Source organism: Oxyura jamaicensis, chromosome 12 (assembly GCF_011077185.1).
Source record: "Oxyura jamaicensis isolate SHBP4307 breed ruddy duck chromosome 12, BPBGC_Ojam_1.0, whole genome shotgun sequence".
NCBI lineage: Eukaryota > Metazoa > Chordata > Aves > Anseriformes > Anatidae > Oxyura > Oxyura jamaicensis.
In genome coordinates, this window is record NC_048904.1 from 11,580,637 (window position 1) to 11,599,162 (window position 18,526).

General features: G+C 44.0%; 1 protein-coding gene and 1 long non-coding RNA gene across 5 annotated transcripts; one reads left to right on the plus strand and one right to left on the minus strand.

Moving 5' to 3' along the window:
• Positions 1-2,426: 2,426 nt before the first annotated feature.
• Positions 2,427-18,417, plus strand: CFAP100 (cilia and flagella associated protein 100). Of its 4 annotated transcripts, none has more exons than XM_035337362.1 (16): positions 2,427-2,703; positions 4,325-4,495; positions 4,901-4,987; positions 5,787-5,893; positions 6,962-7,154; positions 7,717-7,784; positions 8,432-8,595; positions 9,231-9,311; positions 10,858-11,033; positions 11,163-11,277; positions 12,833-12,884; positions 14,294-14,445; positions 15,104-15,239; positions 15,704-15,906; positions 16,945-17,038; positions 18,051-18,417. In XM_035337362.1, exons 2-16 carry the CDS (start codon positions 4,429-4,431, stop codon positions 18,162-18,164), a joined length of 1,809 nt encoding a protein of 602 aa, XP_035193253.1. In that variant the 5' UTR covers positions 2,427-2,703; positions 4,325-4,428; the 3' UTR covers positions 18,165-18,417. The 4 variants fall into 4 exon arrangements, with proteins under 4 accessions (XP_035193253.1, XP_035193252.1, XP_035193255.1 ...); XM_035337361.1 differs by having other exon boundaries at positions 2,427-2,680; XM_035337364.1 differs by having other exon boundaries at positions 2,427-2,680; positions 12,836-12,884.
• Positions 11,772-14,272, minus strand: LOC118173112. Its single transcript, XR_004754021.1, has 2 exons — positions 13,563-14,272; positions 11,772-13,278 (listed from the first exon to the last, which is right to left on the minus strand). It is a non-coding gene; the product is annotated as an uncharacterized LOC118173112 (long non-coding RNA).
• Positions 18,418-18,526: the final 109 nt, after the last annotated feature.

Sequence of the window (18,526 nt, forward strand, 5' to 3'; positions counted from 1 at the left end):
AAGGGTGTGAGCAGCTGTAATCTCCTCATCATGTCTCCACTACCAACCTGAAGTTGCTCCCCTCTGAGCAGGGAAAAGGCACAAGAACAGTCTCCCTAAGAGACCCGCAAGCAAAACAGCACCTGGGAGCTCTAAGACCACACTGAACCAGAGTGCTGGTTTCATCACCTTCAGTGGAACTCTTACACTTTGTGCTGTGGACTCTCACTTGTAGATCCCTCCTCCTACCTTGTGTGCTACATTGGAAATAGGTTCTGATTTCCTCTTCTTCCTCTTGGGATGCTCTGGGTTCTGCAGCCACACAATTCAGCAGGAAACAGAGGAACAAGAGCTCCAGAGAATGAAAAAGCTGCCAAACCATTTGGTATTCCTGTGCCATTTGCTGGTTACTAAGGCTTTTCCCTTTGTGTGGTACACATTGTGTCTCACTTTGAAGAAACTGAAGCAGAATACTTAAATAAATGAGTTCCCCTTGAGAAGACTCCAGGCAATGGGTAGATGGCTGCTCAGTGACCTGTGCAGTATCCTGGGTACACAGGGAGTTTCCTGTAAAGATAAGACTACAAAGGAATATTTATTTATCTAGATACTTATTTAGCTTTCATCTCTGGCAGTGTTTCTCAATCAGCCATTTCAAAATGTTTTGCCAACACTAATTAACCCTCACAGCACCTCTGTGCTAGCAGAGAAGACAAGCAACGCCTTCAAGAAAGAAATGAAAGGAGCAAAGAAATAACCATATTCTGCAATCCTGATCCCAGGTCCCAACAAAATCATCCCCTGAAAGCCCCCAAAACATCCTTCTGTGGGAAACACAAGAAGCAATCTGCATTTCTTATCATGCAGCCTGTCTTCCTCAGATCTGCACCAGGGAAGCACTGTCCAGACATTTAATAAGACCCAAAAATGCAGTGCCTTGAAGCTACATTGCACAACCCGGAAATCCCTAACGAGCTACAGCACCAGTCAGCTGCACAGCCTATGCCACCAAGCAGGCTTTCCCATGATGTGCACATGATATTTATTCCATTCATTAACCAAGTTAATGGTGGCCAAGAATAGACCCCAGATGTCCTTCTGGCCTTAAAAACTTCTTTGCCCTCAAGGAAACAAAAAGCCTAAGTGGCTTATGGCATGTGCGGGATATGAAAAAGGAACCAAAACTATGAAGTTTTTTACTGTGCATTTCCAAGAATTCACAAAATACATCTCCGATTTTAAGTAATTTCCCCAAACAGGAACAGAGATAAGCGTCTAGGAAGGATAACACAGAACTGAGCAATTGTTATATAAATGCATCATTCATTGATGCAGAGATTACTCCAGACAGAGCTGTAGCTGTTCCAGTGTCTTAGTCCTGTTATCTATTTCTTTGATGGCTACTGCTGTTACTACTACTGCAAATTTGAAATTCTGTAATAAACTGGTATTTCTGAACAAAGGCCATTTGATATTATGCCTTTTGAAAAGTGTGTCTTAAGTACAATTCGTTCCTGAATTATTTTTTTGGTAATGGAAATTACTTTACAGTCTCATTTTTGATACATACTCCCAAGTACATTTGGAAATTTTCCCCAAATATACCAAAGATAGCACTTTTCTGCATCACTGCTAAAAATCAAAGTAACCATGTGCAGAATAAAGAGAAATTTCTTTCTTTATAAGCATTTTCCTTCTGTTGCCTGAGTCCAATCTCTCAATAATCAGCAATCATGGAATAGAACAATAACAATCAAATGAGAGTTTGCACTTACAGAAAATCATGCTATTTATTGCATGATTTATTCAGAGGGAGAAAGCTGTTTGGAAACCTATCTGTAAATGAAGGAAACTGCTATTTCAGAAAGCTGAGATTATATTAATAGAAAATCTGAAGAGTCTAGAGAAGAACATGGTCCATTTGGAATTGATTTGGTCTTCTCAGAAAAACGAAGAAGAAAAAATGGTATTTAAAGATCTTTTCATTCTTAACATATATTATTTTTTTCAACTGATAAAGTATTGAATTAACTTTCAAATTATGTGACTTTATGGAATATGATTATTTGGGTTTCCATAGCATTACTGACTTGGGGAGAATCCAGTAAAAGACAGTTCATTCACCCATACCACATGTCAGCCCCCTGAACTGAGACTATTCAGACCTTGTGAACAGAAAGACCAAAGCAGAGGGGGGAAAAAATGGTTTGAAGTCATACGGTGACTAAAAATTGCAGTCACTTCCACAGTCCAGGGCTCCAGCTCTCATCTCCTCAACCCACTGCTTTGCTCATTGAGATGGGGTTAAATGCCTGATCCCCAGGCCAGGTGGATCAAAATAAAGAAACCCAGCAAGGGAGGGGAGCCTTTCACACCTAAGAAGTTTTTCCCTTTACCATCCAGACAGCTGGTTTGTACTGAAGGGAGCTGCCTGCTCGGGAGGCACATAGCAGCACCTGTGTTGGGAAGCCTCTGGGGAGGACCCACCTGGCTCAGCCCTGTGCCATCAGGGCAGGGATGTTTGTCCCTGCTGCAGGGAACCCGGGCCAAGGCATCCCTTCCATGCATGGGCTGGGAGCCACCCAACAGCAGGCGCAGGGGTTCCCATGGCAGCACAAACAGAAGGACAACAGCCGGAGCTGAGCCGAGCTGCACCGTGTCCGCTGTCCGCGGAGAGGAGCCTGGCAGAGGTCTCCTTTGGGTGAGAAGCCAAAAAATAAAGGGGTGAGGGCACCCACAGCATTTTCTTTGCTTGTCAGCATCGGATATAACTTTGTACTGAGACAAGCAGAGGCACTGGGAAATCACACGCACTAATGGTCTCCTCCTCCGTGCCAGCTGGGAAACGGGACACATCTGTCCCTGCAATAGCTGCCCCACAGCTCAGAACTTGAAGCGATTTCCCAGTGAGCACAAGCCTTCTCTGTGAGTGATGGTATCATTTAAATTATTTGAGTGTATAGCACATATGCTTATCGCACACTCTGGGAACATGGTGGATGGATTTTATTGTATTATTTTTAGAATTGTTTGCATGTTTACTTTGGCTTTATTTTTTTTGTGCAGCAGATTGGTGCTTGGAAAAATCACTGAATAAATGTTTCAGTAGATTAAAGCCATGAATGCCTTATCTTCTGATTCACATACTGCTGGACATTGATGTGTAGCTACTGAAACATAAAAGTGTCAGAGGCAGCGAAATATATGCCAAATGATTCTAGCAAAGAGGTATTTTTTCATTAGCATTATAGAGCTTAATAATTATAATTAGCACAACTAGCTCTTCCATAGCTTTTGGCGTTATTTCCAAAGTGCTGTGCAAACAATCTATTAAAAAAAAACAAAAAAAAAAACACACATACCAAAAACAATATCCTCAAAACAAAAATACCTTCATAAAATGAATATTTATAAGTTAATCTTAGAAACAAGGCTTTGCATAGTTTGCTAAGTGTATTACAAAGCACTTTTTATCTCAGGGAGCTTCCCTGACAAATTACTTCCCACTTATCAGTATCCTCTGTCTAGTTCTGTTTTTCAGTCCCATTCCCTGTAGTAGAATTCCCTGTAGTAGAAGTTGGAATCAACTGCTCGGAAAGATTTTTATGAGAAGGTTTTGGGATTACAGAAGCCAAGGTGTGCACTGAGAGAGCTGAATGTTTGCTAGACTGCTCTGTGTATTTCACAGAGTGTATTCATCTGAACACTGCCTTCCTACGCCTGGCCTGAGGTTTTTTCTCCAAAACAGCAAGGTTTATGTTGTGGCAGGACACAGATAGTGGACCCCTAGAGTAAAAAAAAATCCCATGAAGTTACGCCCAGGTTCAGAGAGACATGACATCTAAGTGAACTGACAAGGATGCTTTTGGAAAAGGTACTTCAGGATCTGAAAAGCAGAGAGAAAACATTTGGGGAACATTCAAAAAGCTTAAATTCTACCTCAGCCTCTGTGCCTCATCAATGCTGAAAGTTTGACACCTCTGAAGAATAAGATACTAATTGGGCAGCTGCAGAAACACAGCCAGTAGAAAACACAAAGCACCAAGGACGTACGTGGAAATTAGGCCAGATGAGTTTAGCTCAAAATACATGAAAACTGGAGGCTGTTCAGAGCAAATAATGATGCTTTAAAATAGCCTTAAAACTAGTGCAAGCGGAAGAGGATATTTTCTGCTGTGTCTTATACCAATGTGGATCAGGAATGGTCCCAGCAACAGAATTACATCAATTGAACTAATACATCCCTGGACCCAGCTTGCTGCCTTTGTTGATTACAGGGTAACTGTAACAATGATCTATCTGTTCTTTGTGAGTGAGATCATTACAATTATGTCTTTTCCCCTAGGACCCACAGCAAAGACTACAAAAGAGATTGGATTCAGAGAAACAAAAAGCCAGCCTTCAACAGTTTGCCAGCCTAAAATTAAACACGAACCAGTTTCCTACAGCATGTCTGTGTTGTCCAGCAGTCATTCAGCCTTATCACAAGAAACCCGCAGTACTGGAGCAATTTCTGGTAAGAGCTATAGGGATTAAAAACGTTGCTTGTGAACCAGCATGGGAAGATGAAAGCATGGGTTTGGATCAGAACTGGAGCTGTGGATGGAACAAGAAAAGGCAAGGGACTCAAGCTGCTTATTGTCTCCAAGTTGTTTTGTCTTTGCTTTCCCATCATTGCATATGTAAGGAGGACTCTTGTTTTACACAACCTCCACATCAGCCAAGGATCAACATCTCCTGTTTGGGGTCAGAACACAAACATTTTCCAGTTTGCTGAAGCTTTTTTAAATTCCCACAGATTCAAAAGGCTCAGTGCTTAAGATCCCAAAAGCCCCTAGGTTGTTACTGCTGTAAAACCTTACTGCATCACTTACTGGCAGGTCCCAATTGATCGATTTGTTTATGGCTTTCTTTGGGGCAGGGTCAACAATGCCATCTCCACATAAAGAGTCAATCTCCGAAAGTCTCTCTTCCAAACCTGGAATGGAAACCTGCCTTGTGCTGTCAGGTAATGTCATGATGCTCTGGCACCTTTTTGTTATTAGGTCAAAGGAGAGGTCTTTGTTCGTACTCTTCTGCCCATGATCAGATTAGACAGACTCTCAAAAGCTTCAACAAAAGTTCTGCCTGAGGAAAACAGTGAACAAACACTTCAGTAAATGAGTTTTGGAAACAGGAAGATGGACTGTAAGGGAACACAGCTCTTGCTCTGCCATCAACAGCTCCTCAGAGAAGGGCAAAGGAATTAGTCTGCTCTCTGATAAATCTCCTAGTAGAGCCAAGATCTGAGGTCCTTCCTGAGTTTTTCTTGGTCTCTCAGACACTGATTTTTACCTTGAGCATTTACCCAGGCTGACTTCATATCCAGTATTACATTGTGAACCAGAGTCTCCATGCGCAGGGGCAAAAAACCTTCTGCTCTTCAGACTTGGGCCTGGCTAAAGCTTTCATGATTTACAGATAAACTAGTTCTTTTGAGGTTTTGACAATTAACTAAAAGCTTATATTAATAGGAATGACCTATGTATAATGCTTTTCCCATTACCTCTCCTGAGAGGACTAGGTGCCTACCAGTTACAAGAGAGCTGGAGAAGGTCCAAACAATTGACACTTCTTATATTGGGGCTCCTAATCTTGGAGTTAAATGTTAATGTTAAATGTTAAAGCAGGCAGTCAGCTGTCACCAGCCACAGGCATACATTGTCTCAGATCAGATGTGCTGCTGTGGTACAACACATCGGTGTCCCTTTGCACTAGGTCCTGACCTTCTGCCTTGCATCTTCTACATCCTTGTCTATTTCTTGCAGAATTCCCAGAAGAGGATGAAAAAAACCCAATGAAAAATCCTTTTATGATTCCCCCAGATCTTGATGTTTTCTTAACAAGGGACAAGGAAAGAAAAAAGGCTAAGGCGGTACGTACACATTTTACACCAGTGTGTATAGAAGGGGCTCACTAGGGGAGGCAACCAACCAATACAAAATGAGACCAAAGTTTTCTGCATTATTGAAACCTGCCATATTCAGCTGAGATTCCCCCAGATCAGCTACAAGCCCACTGATGTCCATAATGAAAGATTACCCTTACCAAGGGCAGATGTGAGCATAGGCTTGCTGGTCATTTGTGTACTAGCCCAGAGAGCTGGGTCTGTGGAACATCTCTTTCTTCCTTATTTCCACTGTGGATTTTCCCTAGGGCATGTGATCCAAGGGGGTGGGAAATCACGGAGAGCTTACAGTGTCTCCGAGAGGCCTGAGCATTGACGTGGTTGCAAAAGCCAGGCAGTAGTGTGGAAGCAAGAGGTCTCTTGTTTTTAAATCACAAAGGGAAGGCTCCAAACAAGCTTAGGCAAGCCTCCTCACCTCACCAACTGATGACTGATAGTCTGGGTTCAGCTTGGGTTCAATGTCACTATGTACGTATGGGGAAGGGGAAGTGCACTAAGGATGTCTGCTGCGTGATGTCCTCAGCCTAACTCAGACCCACACTGGGGAGGGAGCAATGAATTAAGAGACTTCAGCCCAAAGCTTTAAAGAGGGTTTGAAGAGACCCCCCTCAATCCAAACGTGAGGGTTTACATGCCTGTGTGAAGGCTGGCTGTGGTGGTAACTGAATGTGGGCCGTCCTGTTCCCTTTGACTAGGGGAAGGATGAATCTCTGACAATTCCATTCTGTCCCAGGAATAACCCAGGAAGGAAAAATGAGGACACTGAGTTGGTACAAACAATCACAGCTGGTGGCTGGATGCAGAATGCAAAATCAACAAACTAATGAGAACAAATGCTAAGAAAAGAAACAAAGTGTTTTGGTTGCACCAAGAGAGGGTATCACTGAGATCAGTCAGATAAACCAGGCAAACAGGCATCAGTAGGGTATCAGTTGCTGCAAATTTCTAGACTGTGAATAAACACTGATGTCATTAAAAACCACAGCAGACAAAACACATTATCAAGCTATCCGCATAACTGACTCCTCCTCACAGGAACGTGAAAAGATGAAGACCATGAAAATCCATGAGAAAATGACATACTCCACTAAAGTAAAAGCAAAGCAAAAAGGGTTCAGGAAAGCTCTGCAAGAGGAGGAGGAGGAAGAAAACAGAAAACAGGAAACAGATGAAGACAGACTGAAAGCTCTTCAAGAGTGTCTTTCATGGAAGATAGCCATTAAAAAAGGTAGGGAACAGTTACTATCTTTGTAGCAGTGCTGCTCAGCTGGATAGCAGACTACATCAAAAGTCACCCAGGGGATGGGACTAGCAGCTAGCTCTAGCTGACTTTGGTGAGCTTTTGCAGACAAGGTAGTTATCTGCTGCATCTTGCCAGCCTCTGTGTGGCTAGGCTGTCTCCGTCTCATGCATTTATATATGCAGCAGGTGTCACCACCACCACAGTAGCCGGTGTTCTGCCATCCCCTGTGGCCACAACAGTAGCCAGGAGTCCTGGGAGGCAGCACAGAAGTCAGCTAAGAGTTTGCTGGACCTTGTGTCATGGAGGCATTTCCACTAAAATCCACATTTAGGTCAGCTTAGTAGACATGACCCTAAATTTCCTGCCTCTAACATGGGGAATAGTTTTGCCAACTGAGCCTAACTGATGTCAAAATGGTAATAAAATAATTGGTATTGCTGGCTTCAGTGCCAACCACATCCATGCTCATGGCAGCCATGATATTCACTGTTCTTTGCATGATCATATTTCCCCCCCAAGTCTGATGAACTTTTTGTCTTTGTTTCAGATTACCCATTAGAAAAGGAGACCTTCCGTGACTACATAAACGACAGAAGAGAAATATTTTTACTTGAGGTACTCTGATTTCTTTAAAGATTTGTTCTCTGTTCATTTAAATATTCTTCCCTATGTTGCTTTTTTCCCCCATAATGAGATCCATTGCATAGAGGTTACACTAGCAGGCCATACACGAGACCTCATGAACTGATTGTCCAAACCCTGTGTTAAAGAGACTCAATCTATACGTAGGCCAGCAATCCACAACTAAGAAGTGAACATAGGTCACTCACACCACCCAGTGGCAGCCATCCAACTATTTCCCCTTCATTTACAAGATGCACAGATACATTGACCTTTTGGCTTTTGCTGTAGTTTATAGCTGGGAGCCATTATGAAATCAAAATATGGGAGCCGTGCTGGAATATCACCATTATTCACCCCTATTGTTTTACTGTAACACCATTGAATCAATCTTTATCAGCTTGGAGTTAATTCAGTGCTGGGACTTCTCTATTCTGTCTTTATTTTCACCACTACTGTATCGTGTTATTTCTGAAATACCTCCTGGCCTCTACATACCTAGTTTGCACTAAGAAATACCCTGGTTTGAAATCCTTACCCTCTCTGCCAACAACTAGAAGGCAAAAAGGTAACCAAGAGCAAAACCAAAACAACACACCACTAATACCAACCAACCAGTTTGCCTTTTGGGTTCATTTCAGTATGCCATGGCAGTGAAGAGAGAGGAGATTCAAAAGATGGAGAACATAGCAAAGAAAGAGGAAAAAAAGCTGGAAAAGGCTGAACACCACCTGGAGAAGGATGTTGCCATGTTTGATGAGTTCCTAAAGGAAAACCACAGAAATTCTGTTCAAGCCCTGAAAATGTAAAGGATGTTGAGGGAACCACACGCATACTCTTTTGCATAGGACAGAAGGTTTTTTGCTTGAGCTCCCCAGAGGGTTTGGGCTAGCATCCAACCTCAAATTCTGTGTGTCTGGGTTTTCCCAGAGTTACAGTCCCAGTAACATTTTCTCCCCACACATTCAATGAAAGAGAGGAAGGAATCAATAGTAGGGAAATCTTCTTGTTGCAAAAGCCCTCGATTTGGCTGCAGCGAAGAATCTAACTGTCCCCACCGCTTCCGTTCTCACAGCACCCTCATGACAGGCAGATTCTTCTCCCCAACCCTTCACAGCAGGAACAGTTCCCTAAGAGAAGCAAGTTTGGCACTTTGGTCCCTTACAGGTATCATAAAAGCAGAGCAGCAAGTGATGCTCAGCAGCAGCCCAGTTAGGGACCCCTTGACCGGAAAATGTCGCTGGGACCCCACAAACCCTTTACCAAGGCAAGCAGGGCCTTCAGGCAGGAGCCCAGCGTCACCCGTGGCACATCTGTACCATTAAAAAAAAAAAAAAGATTTCTAGGGTTCCTCCCCATCTTTGATCTGTTCTATATGCATCACAGCTCACTACCTACTTATCCCTAAATTGTTTCTTGGCTTATGTTGATGCATTCTAGTGCTGAAAAAGAATCTGCAGCAAAGACAAAGAAAATAACAGAGATCCAGATGATCAATTCCCAAATAAACAACCTCCAAAGGTAAGAGCAGCACATTATTCTTGCTCAGCCTTTAACAGCCCCTACAGCACTATACCCTTACAGTACTTAGGGGGGAGAAAGGTTCAAAAAACAGTACTATTTTAGAAGTCAAAACATTTCAGTAATTTCTAGACAAAATGTTAGAGCTTTTGTTTTCCAGATGCTGATTTTGTTCTCTAAAACAATTTAACAGTTTAACAAGTTTAACAGTATTTTTAAAAAGAACTAATCTAAAACCAAAATGAAACGCCAAGTCTCAGATTAAAAACAAATAAAACTACAGCAAGGCATTTTAATAGTGTCTTTAAAAATGGTAATTCCCATGACAAGTGGAGCTGGCAAGATTTGTATCCATTTTTCAAGTGAAAAATCTATTATTTGGCACCAAAGCTATGAAATGTGGCTTGGGGGTTGATCCACTGACTGAAAGACTAAGCTTTTTTAGAGGCAGCAGGAACACTTAGTAATACATTAATTACTCATTTTGTTAAATGCTGCCATGCTCCCTCCTATGGGCAGCGTGCAGGGAGCAGGTATTTCTTTCCTGAGGTGACAGATACCTGGGGGAAAGTAAAAGAGCTGAACAAGTTATCACCTGCCAGCCAAGGCACAATACCTCATCACGTGCACGTGTTGAGCCTTTCTGAAGTAAAATGCAGATGTTTAGCAAAGGTAATTCAGCTGCTTTGGTTTAGTGTCCCTTCTAGATCTTTGCTCACACTGAGCTCAGAGTCAGGTCAGGACCTTTAATCTCACTGCTGTCTTCCACACTCAAAGGTGACACAGGCCACATTAAGCCCCTGGAGATACCCGCAGAGTGTGAGTGCTCTCTGCTGGCTTCCCAACGCACAGGGGCTGAAGTTTGGGTGGAAAAGACAGCAGAATGTAAGCATTTTCTTCTAAATGTACATCTCTGCCTCTTCATCTCAATTGACACCATCAGAGTGTATTTTGACATCCATTGGTGTATTTTGACACTAGCAAAGCTGCAAATGGCAGCAGGTCACCACTCCTACTGGAGACACGTGGGTGAGGGAGATCTCTGTTCACTCCCTTCTAGCTGCACAGGCCTTGCAGGGTTGACAGATGCAGTTTTTTGTTGAGAGGCTTCAGGAGGCTCTCTCAACTAAGCTGCAAAGCCTGCTACTCAGATTTCAAGACTTTGCTGGAGATGCGGGTAAAATGCTGCTGCTTTGACATCAAGTAACTCTCTCTGGACATGTGCAGTTAGGTCTGAACTCGTCTGCCTGTTTTTCAGGCTGGCCAGATGCCAGTCACCCAGAGAAACTGTCCTAGTATTGTTCCTATATTAGCAAGCCCAGTTCCACAGAAAGGGTTTGGCAGAGAGATGACCAGAGAGATTTCACACGAGGAACCACAGAGATCACACGCAGGGCAGGTTTGTATTTGTCTTTGCATGTCCACAAGGACGTGTGCCTTCTTGTCCCTTTTCAGAGTGGAGCTGACTGTCAAGAGTTAGAAAGAACCCGCTCAACCAGGGGCTTTCCTTCTTGCTAACACACGTTGCCTACTTCTCTCACCCCAGCGACATATCCAGATTTGAGAATACCCTGCAAGAGTACAAGATCTACAAGGACTTTCTCTATCAGCTATCTCCAAAAGAGTGGCAGGAGGAACACGTGAAAAAGCACACAAAGCAGTTGAAAACAACCTCCAAAGCTAACAAAGAAAGTGCCTCCCCTCTCACTGCTGCAGAGGAGGGTAAGTGCCATGAGGGAAGAGCTGCTCACTCCTCACCAGGACGGCTCCATGCTCTAAGTGTACACCTCTTCTGGTGTCCAGGCCCAGGCCCGACAGCTGGGATTAACGCTGCCTGTCCGTACACTACAGGTGATACAGATGCGCCAAGTTCTCTGCTGTCTGCAGAAAGTTTGAATTTAAGGCTATTACGTGAGATCAGGCCACAGCTCAAAAGCCTCCTGAAGCCTCTCTCAACAAAAAAAATGTAAGTACAAGACAACAAAAACAGAGTTCAGTAATATGGAGAACACTCAGCTGAGAGTCCAGGATAGAGAAAAGCTACTCCTCACCTTTGTTCTCAGCATGCATAGGTCTGGGTCTTATCAGAATGAATCAACATATCAGATATTCCAAAGATGTGCAAGTCAGTACCTGTACACCTACCCCAAAAGGGCTCCATCCCCAAATCCTCTGCTAAGAGCCTGCCCAGGGTTTGGGCCCAAAGGTGACCCCAGGAGGAATCATAGACCTTGGGCACTGTCCTAGAGCAAAGCTTCTCCGTGGCCAGTTTGTGGCTGGGTTACTGGTTCCCACTGTTGGTCACATCGATCCCATCAATGAGGTCCACATTGCATTGACCACCTGCTTTCAGTAAGAGGCTTCAGGCAGTAAGATGCTTCCATAACGTGGGCAGGCCCAGACCAAGCAGTGGAGGGCAGGTGAGAGTAAGAGACAAGCAGGGCCCACTCCTTTTTTTTTGAAGGCAAATTAAACAGTTGCCTGGAAATGTAAAGCATGGATTTCTAGTGATTGTATAGCCTCCTGAGGCCAAAAAAACACCTGGTTATCAGTAGATTTTAAGCCAAGCCTCCACCTGCAGGGCCAGCTCCTCAGCCTCCCCCCAGAGCACTGCAGGTGCCAGGCCCTCCCAAGCAGTGCTGCTTTGTGCCACCCCTTGTGAAGCTACTGCAATTACTGGGCTGCCACCTGGCAGAAACGATGCATGGCAGAAATGATGCATACGCAAGTGGGGCTGGCACTAAAATGATGCAAACTGAGGTTTTTCACCCCTCCCATGGCCCCATGGCAATAGGTGCAAATGAAGGCAATGAGCAGACTGCTGACAGTGCCAGAGAGGCTTCCCTTGCCTTGCTTTTGCAGCTCAGGCTCATCCCTGGGGATGAGTAGGGAAGAAGGAGACTGCATTGCTGGTAAATGGCAGATGGCTGTGCAGAAGAAGCACTTAACAGCCTTCTCCAAGGGCAAGTAAAAGCTGCAGACTCCTGTGGTGGCCACAGCATGTTGTTCAGGAGCAGTACCACACTCCACACGGAGCACAAAGCTTTCTCTACACTTACTGTGCTGCTGAGTCATTTTAACAAGTCTTTTGCCTCAGCCTTCTCATTACCCAAGAGCCCAGCTTCCCACCATGTTTAAAGGCACTTGGATCAACACCCTCAGCTCTTGCTTATCTGTTGAGTCCTCACCCTGCTGGCCAGCAGAGCCTGGAACAGCTCAAAAACCATCTTGCCTGAGGACAGGCACAGCTCTTACAGCGCATCTTGGTGTGACCTCTAGCTCCTACTGACCCCCAAGCAGCCCACAGACAAGGGGGGACAAATCTGCAAACGTTCAAAGGACTATTCAGGAGCAAACAGCCAACACACAACAGAAAGGGAAGCTGCCAGCTACCTGCAGCTGAAACTAGAGGTTGTTTGCAGGTGTCAGTGTTGGCTAGTTGCCATGTTCATACTATACTAACAAGGTCTCCTTTGAGCTGTCATTTCTCTAAGGGCCTGATACACAAAATGCTTTTTCAGAAGTTCACTGGAGGAGCGAGACAGTGAAACCTGCTCAGACGAAGAAGATGAGGTCAGAAGTCTTTATACTGAAATATTTACACTTTGTCCTGTGTCATTTATTGATGTTATTAATTTCTGTCACCTTCTAACCATTCATTAAGGGATTGAGGTGTTATTGTGGCCACTAACTATAACGTTTATATATTCATAAACATTCATGCTTTTAGCAACCTTCATTGTAAGTATCTTCATATAAATTTCCTCCTCTGCTTTCCAAAAACCCACCATCACTGCAAAGCTTGCCAACCCACAAGATATGACATGACACAACAGGAGGTTTTGAGATTAGCAAAGTTATCATTTTATGTCCAAAACTGAAGTTTTCTCACTCAGATGTTTGCATCATTTTTTACTTCCCCAAATTCAACTTGGTGCAGCTACTGAGGCAGTGTCAAGCTAAACACCTGGCAGAAAAGTAGGAGATATTTGTATGTGGACAGCCAGGTACCTCTATCTAAATGCGAGAGCATTTTGACAGTTAGGGCTGAATAAGCTCTTCACTTGCTTTATTTCAGTTCATGCCTGTTTTCTACCATCTGTGTAAAAACTGAAGGGAGAGCTTCCACTGTTTTACACCAGTTGAATGAAATTAAGGCAAAACTACCAGCATAACCACCACAAATCAGCCAGTGCTATAAGGTGCACAGACTTCTTGTAAGTCTTGCCTCTCTCTTCAAGTAAGCCTTACCTCCCTTTTTTCTTGAGTTCATCATGTTGGCTGCAGATCACAAATCACATAAACCTTCTCCATAATAAAGGCAAGGCTTCGGAGACAGGTCCTAGAGAAAGGAGAGACAGAAGGTTACAGTCGAAAATCAGTGCTCAGAGTTTTGGTGCAAAATACTTAGCTTTTTGTAGCCACAGCCCCTCCACCCCACACTGCCATAAGAAACCAGAGAGCTGTTCTGCTGAGTGACAAAACTTCTTTAACCTAGGGCAGGCTCTATTTGGTAGTTTCCCCTAAGTAAACACTTTTTTTTTTTTTTTTTAAGGGAACATAGTCATGTTTGGGGATCCTGCCTGGCTGTCCTGCTGGGGGGAGCCACGAATAACTCCAGTAGGCAAAGGCACTGGAGGGCATTTCCCTCTTTCCTCATTTTGCAGTTTCATCTGGAACAGAGAGAGAGGGGTCACAAAATCATTTTATTTGGATATTGAACAACTTTTATGTTCCAAAGTTTAAAGAAACTTCTCTCTCTCTGGGATTGAGCTAGTTACAAACAGTATGTTATTTAGGCAAAGTTTTTGCAGAAGAATAATACTTTTTTCAAGTCTGACCAATGCAGTTGATAAAGCAAACAAGCAACAACAACAAAAAACACAAGCAAGCTTTAGGGCACCTTCTTCCAGTCTCAAATCAAAGCAGCAGAACTAGAACAAGCAGAGGGTAAAAACTCATCACATATGCTTCCTCTCCAGGAGCCTGAGCTATATTTTACTGATCCCCAACAACTGCTGTCTATTTTCACGGAGATGGAGGAAGAGAACTTGTCCTTCATCCAGAATTCCCAGGAGATAGAGGAAAGTTTGGATGAGCTCCAAAACACTTTCATCACCACACACCAAAGGACGTAAGTGTGATCCTGCGATTCTGTGAGTGATGGGAATGGGGTCCCTGTGCCCCAGCTTTCAAACACAAGTGACCCCCCAATCTACTAGCACCTTCCCACCAGGCTGCACAGTCCTCAAGGCACAGGCTGAGGAACTGATGCAATTATCATTCTGTGGGGTACACGCACCAGGAAGTATCACGTAATTCTCATAAGGAAAGATCAAAGCAAGAAACAAGCAACCTGGAGCGATCCAGACCAGCATCTGTTTTGACTCAATGCAAACCCTTCCCAGAGGAAGCCAGCAGGGAACCCGAGTGTAATTGCAGCACAGTATTTCTACAGCAGGTAGGCACACCTATTCCCATTTACAGTGCACCTTAACCCCTTGTAAATGTTTTTAAATGCAATCTACTTCCTGCATCAACTCATTAGAAAATCTCGAGTGTTATTTAGCTATGCTACTTCTCCCTCCCCCACACCGAGGCAGGAACTGTTATTACAGAACCCCAAAGCTCTCTGCTCTCAGAGCTACAGTGCAAGCTGTCCAGAAATGGCATGCAGTGTTACCTCCATCTGCCGGCAGCAGGAGGGATGGTCCTGGACTAGAAAGCAGAAGAGCAGCGAAGAGATTCTGAGATGCCTTTTTCAAAATACCTCTCTTCTCTTCCTGGCCTAGGGAGCAGGAGATAGCACAACTGAAACAGGATGTGGTCAACCTCAAATCCACCATCGCCAAAGAAGAAGAGAGGGCAGCAGATCTGAAGCACAGAGTTCAAGTATTTTCTTCTGAAGAACATGACATTGATATCCAGGTACTCCCTGAGATCAAGGCAAGGTGGGATAGCGTAGCAATGAGCAATTCCTCTCCACTGACCATAATCATCCTGGGTAAAAAGTGACAGAGGGCTGGGATCAGCACTTTTCTCAGCAGCGGAGCTGCAGCAAGGGCAGGTTTGGGGCATTGCAGAGGCAGCAGACTGGGACAAATGTGCCCACACCATGCAGCTGCTGTGAGGTAGGAGAAGAACCCACAGAGGCACCCAGGCTGCTGCAACCTGGCCCAGGCCACAGAAAAGCTGGGATGAGGAGGCCAACAAAGGAACAGCTCGATACAGCCATCCACCCCAGGCACTGCTAAGCAAACCAAGAAGCAGATAACTGAGTTTTGGGAATTTGAAATCTACTGATTTCCTTTTTGATTCTTTTGAAGGGATATGGTGTTTCTACTGGGCAGAAGCTCACTGGTGCATCTCACCTTATCTCCTCTTATCCCTAGGACAAAATGCTCACAAGCTTGAACAAAAAGGTGCAGGAGGTCTACAGCCAGTGCATTGGAGACAAGGAGGCAAACCTGCCAACAGTGCAGATGCTAGCAGCAATAGAAAAACAGCTCAACAATTTATTGGACAACCTGGAGAGAGTCCCACCAGAAAAGATAGCACAGATTGAGAAAGCCAAAGAAAAAGAAAGGAGGATAAGGTAAGACAAGACCCTCTGGAAACAGGGCCTCTATTTTGAAGCATTGAGGGTCAAAAGCAAAACCACTGAAAGAACTAAATTTTTCAAATCAACCCTAGAAACTCTAACAGTAATCTGACTGCCCAGGTGACCAATAGATCCCATTTTACTCCTGTATTGCTTCATATTCATAGTACTCACAACTCTTCATCAGCAAACAGGAGCCACAGCTATGTTAGAAAAGACCTGGAAGGTGCCTGTGTCATGAACTAAAAGGCAAAATCTGGAAAAAGAAAAGATAAAAAAAGTCATCTGAGCAAATTTGATGAGAGATGTAATTTTAAGAAGACATTTTGCATTAACAACATTTAAAGCAATTGGATAGAAAATTAACCCTCTGTATAAGTACATAAAAGCTTCTGGCAGCAACACCAGTTTCCAAACGTTTCTTCTAGAGAACTCTAAATTTAACCTGTGCTTTTTAATTTAAATAGTAGACAGTTAATAAAATAAATTCAGGTTTTGAGATGTTGCTATTGCTTCAGTTACCCACCTGAAAGTTCCCCTTGCAAACAACGAAGAGAGCTAGAAAAAATGGAGAGTTGACTGGATCTGGCCATTCCCAGGTGAACCAGATTAACCAGAAGATAAAGTAGCTTGAGCATTTAGAGCCAGAACAGTGACGTTTTGCTCCTGCTTAGTTTCTTTCTCTGTATTTTTCTTCACCTTTGTAGTAGAAAGGGTGCAATACTTCTTCCTGATGTTCTGTGAATGATCCTGCATTCTTAACTGACAAAAGAAACAAGACACACACATAGTGTGCTCTGGGAATGGAAGAGAGGAACCCAGGAAGGAATCTGACCAGCCCCTGCCTCCACACCCCCCATGCCAAAAAACATAATTCAAAGATCATTTAAAATCCAACATCGTCTATACTCAACCCCCACACTCCATTGCTCTTACACTGTTAGGCAACACGTACGTCAAAAGTGTACTCTGTGTAGCCATGTCTCTGTGTAGCCGTGTGCTTTTAAGTCCTTTTTTCATTCCCTTCATAAGGCTCAGAGAAGAAAAGCTAAAGCAACAGAAGAAGCTGCAGGAGGAAAGATTGCAACGGTCCCTGGAAAGAGCACAGGCAACCACAGAAATAAAGGTCAGAGCAATAACCCATAGGAAGATCCTGTCTCCATAGCCCACCTCAGAGAAGCTGGGGTTACCATTAGGCATTCAAGGGAAGAGCTGTTAAAAGGGGCCTCCACAGCTGCAGGGGGTTGACACCCATGCTCAGGTGTAGTCTGATTTACAGGAGTGATACAAGAACTGCCTGGAAGCCAGCTAAGCAGAGTTATTCCAGTTCTGTGTCCTTCTACTGTCCTCCCATTCTTGTGCCTTAACCACACGGTCCCCTCCATTGCTTGCCAATTTTCTCATTAAGCTCATTTCAACTTGATAATCTGGAAATATTTAAAGAAAAGAAAAAAAAAAAAAGGCAGGAAAATCAGCAAAGGAGGAAAAGGAGGAACGAGGCAGCAGCAGGACACCCTCCACCAGCAGCAAGCCCCTAGACTGGCTCGGTTGTATCACCATGCCCTAACTTTTTGGTGCATGGTCCTCATCACAATGAACTGAGACTTCCCCCCTCAGAGGTACGTGCAGAACCGCAGGCCATGGCTCCTGCTGCACACCAAGCGAGCACATTTCACAGGTCAATGTGACCATGAGGGCAGCCCAGCTCTGCCACACACCAAGCTGGTGACCCAACAGGCAACCGAGAACAGGCACCATGAGTCCCTGCTACTTTACCCAATATACAGTGGTTCTGCAAGCTCCCTCAGATTCCAACTTCCCACCCTCTTGCAGCAGTACTAATAAAGCTTTAGTCAGGCTTTAGTCAGAAAACAGCTGCAGAAACATCTTCTGCAGTACTTTATAGAAGCTGAAGTACTAGTACATGGATTGTCTTCAGGTGCTTGATGCTAATACTTTAATAGAAAAAACATGCTGAATAGACACACACAAGCCTTCCTAGAAGATAGCCAGCAAGGGGCTGTGGCCCCAGGCAGCAGGAGAGCCCCACGGGGTGAAGCAGCTGTTGCAGGAGCTGTGGGGCTCAGAGATGCTGCTCAGCACAGCACTGATGTGCACGGCCTCTGCTTTCTCTGCAGCCTGGCAGGAGGCTGATGTTCCGCTCCAGCCCACCCACCAAGAAGGAAAAGAAAAAGCGCAGCCAAGAACAAACGGATAAGGAGAAGGAAGAACTACTCTATTATTTCACTTGACAGTACAGCCTTTGCTATACCATGTAGGGTTGATAATTATTCTAGAAAAAAAAATGCTTTTCCTAGATATACAGGATGTTGGAGTCTAAGCCATTTACTCAGCATATGAACTTCCATAAAATTCCACATCTTATACCCCAAGGTCCCAAGGAAAAGAGCTAGCTAGTGTCAGGCAACCACTTTTACCCTGATTTTTTAGCTTGAGGAAATAAAGTTTTATTTCATTTCATTGCAGGCAACAATGCTTTTCTCAGTTCTTGAAGCAAAAAGCTATATTCCTAGAAACCTGACTAGTGAGATTTATCACAGTCATAATTTTTTGTTATGGCAGAACTAAGTCAGGCACTTACCAGACATTTATT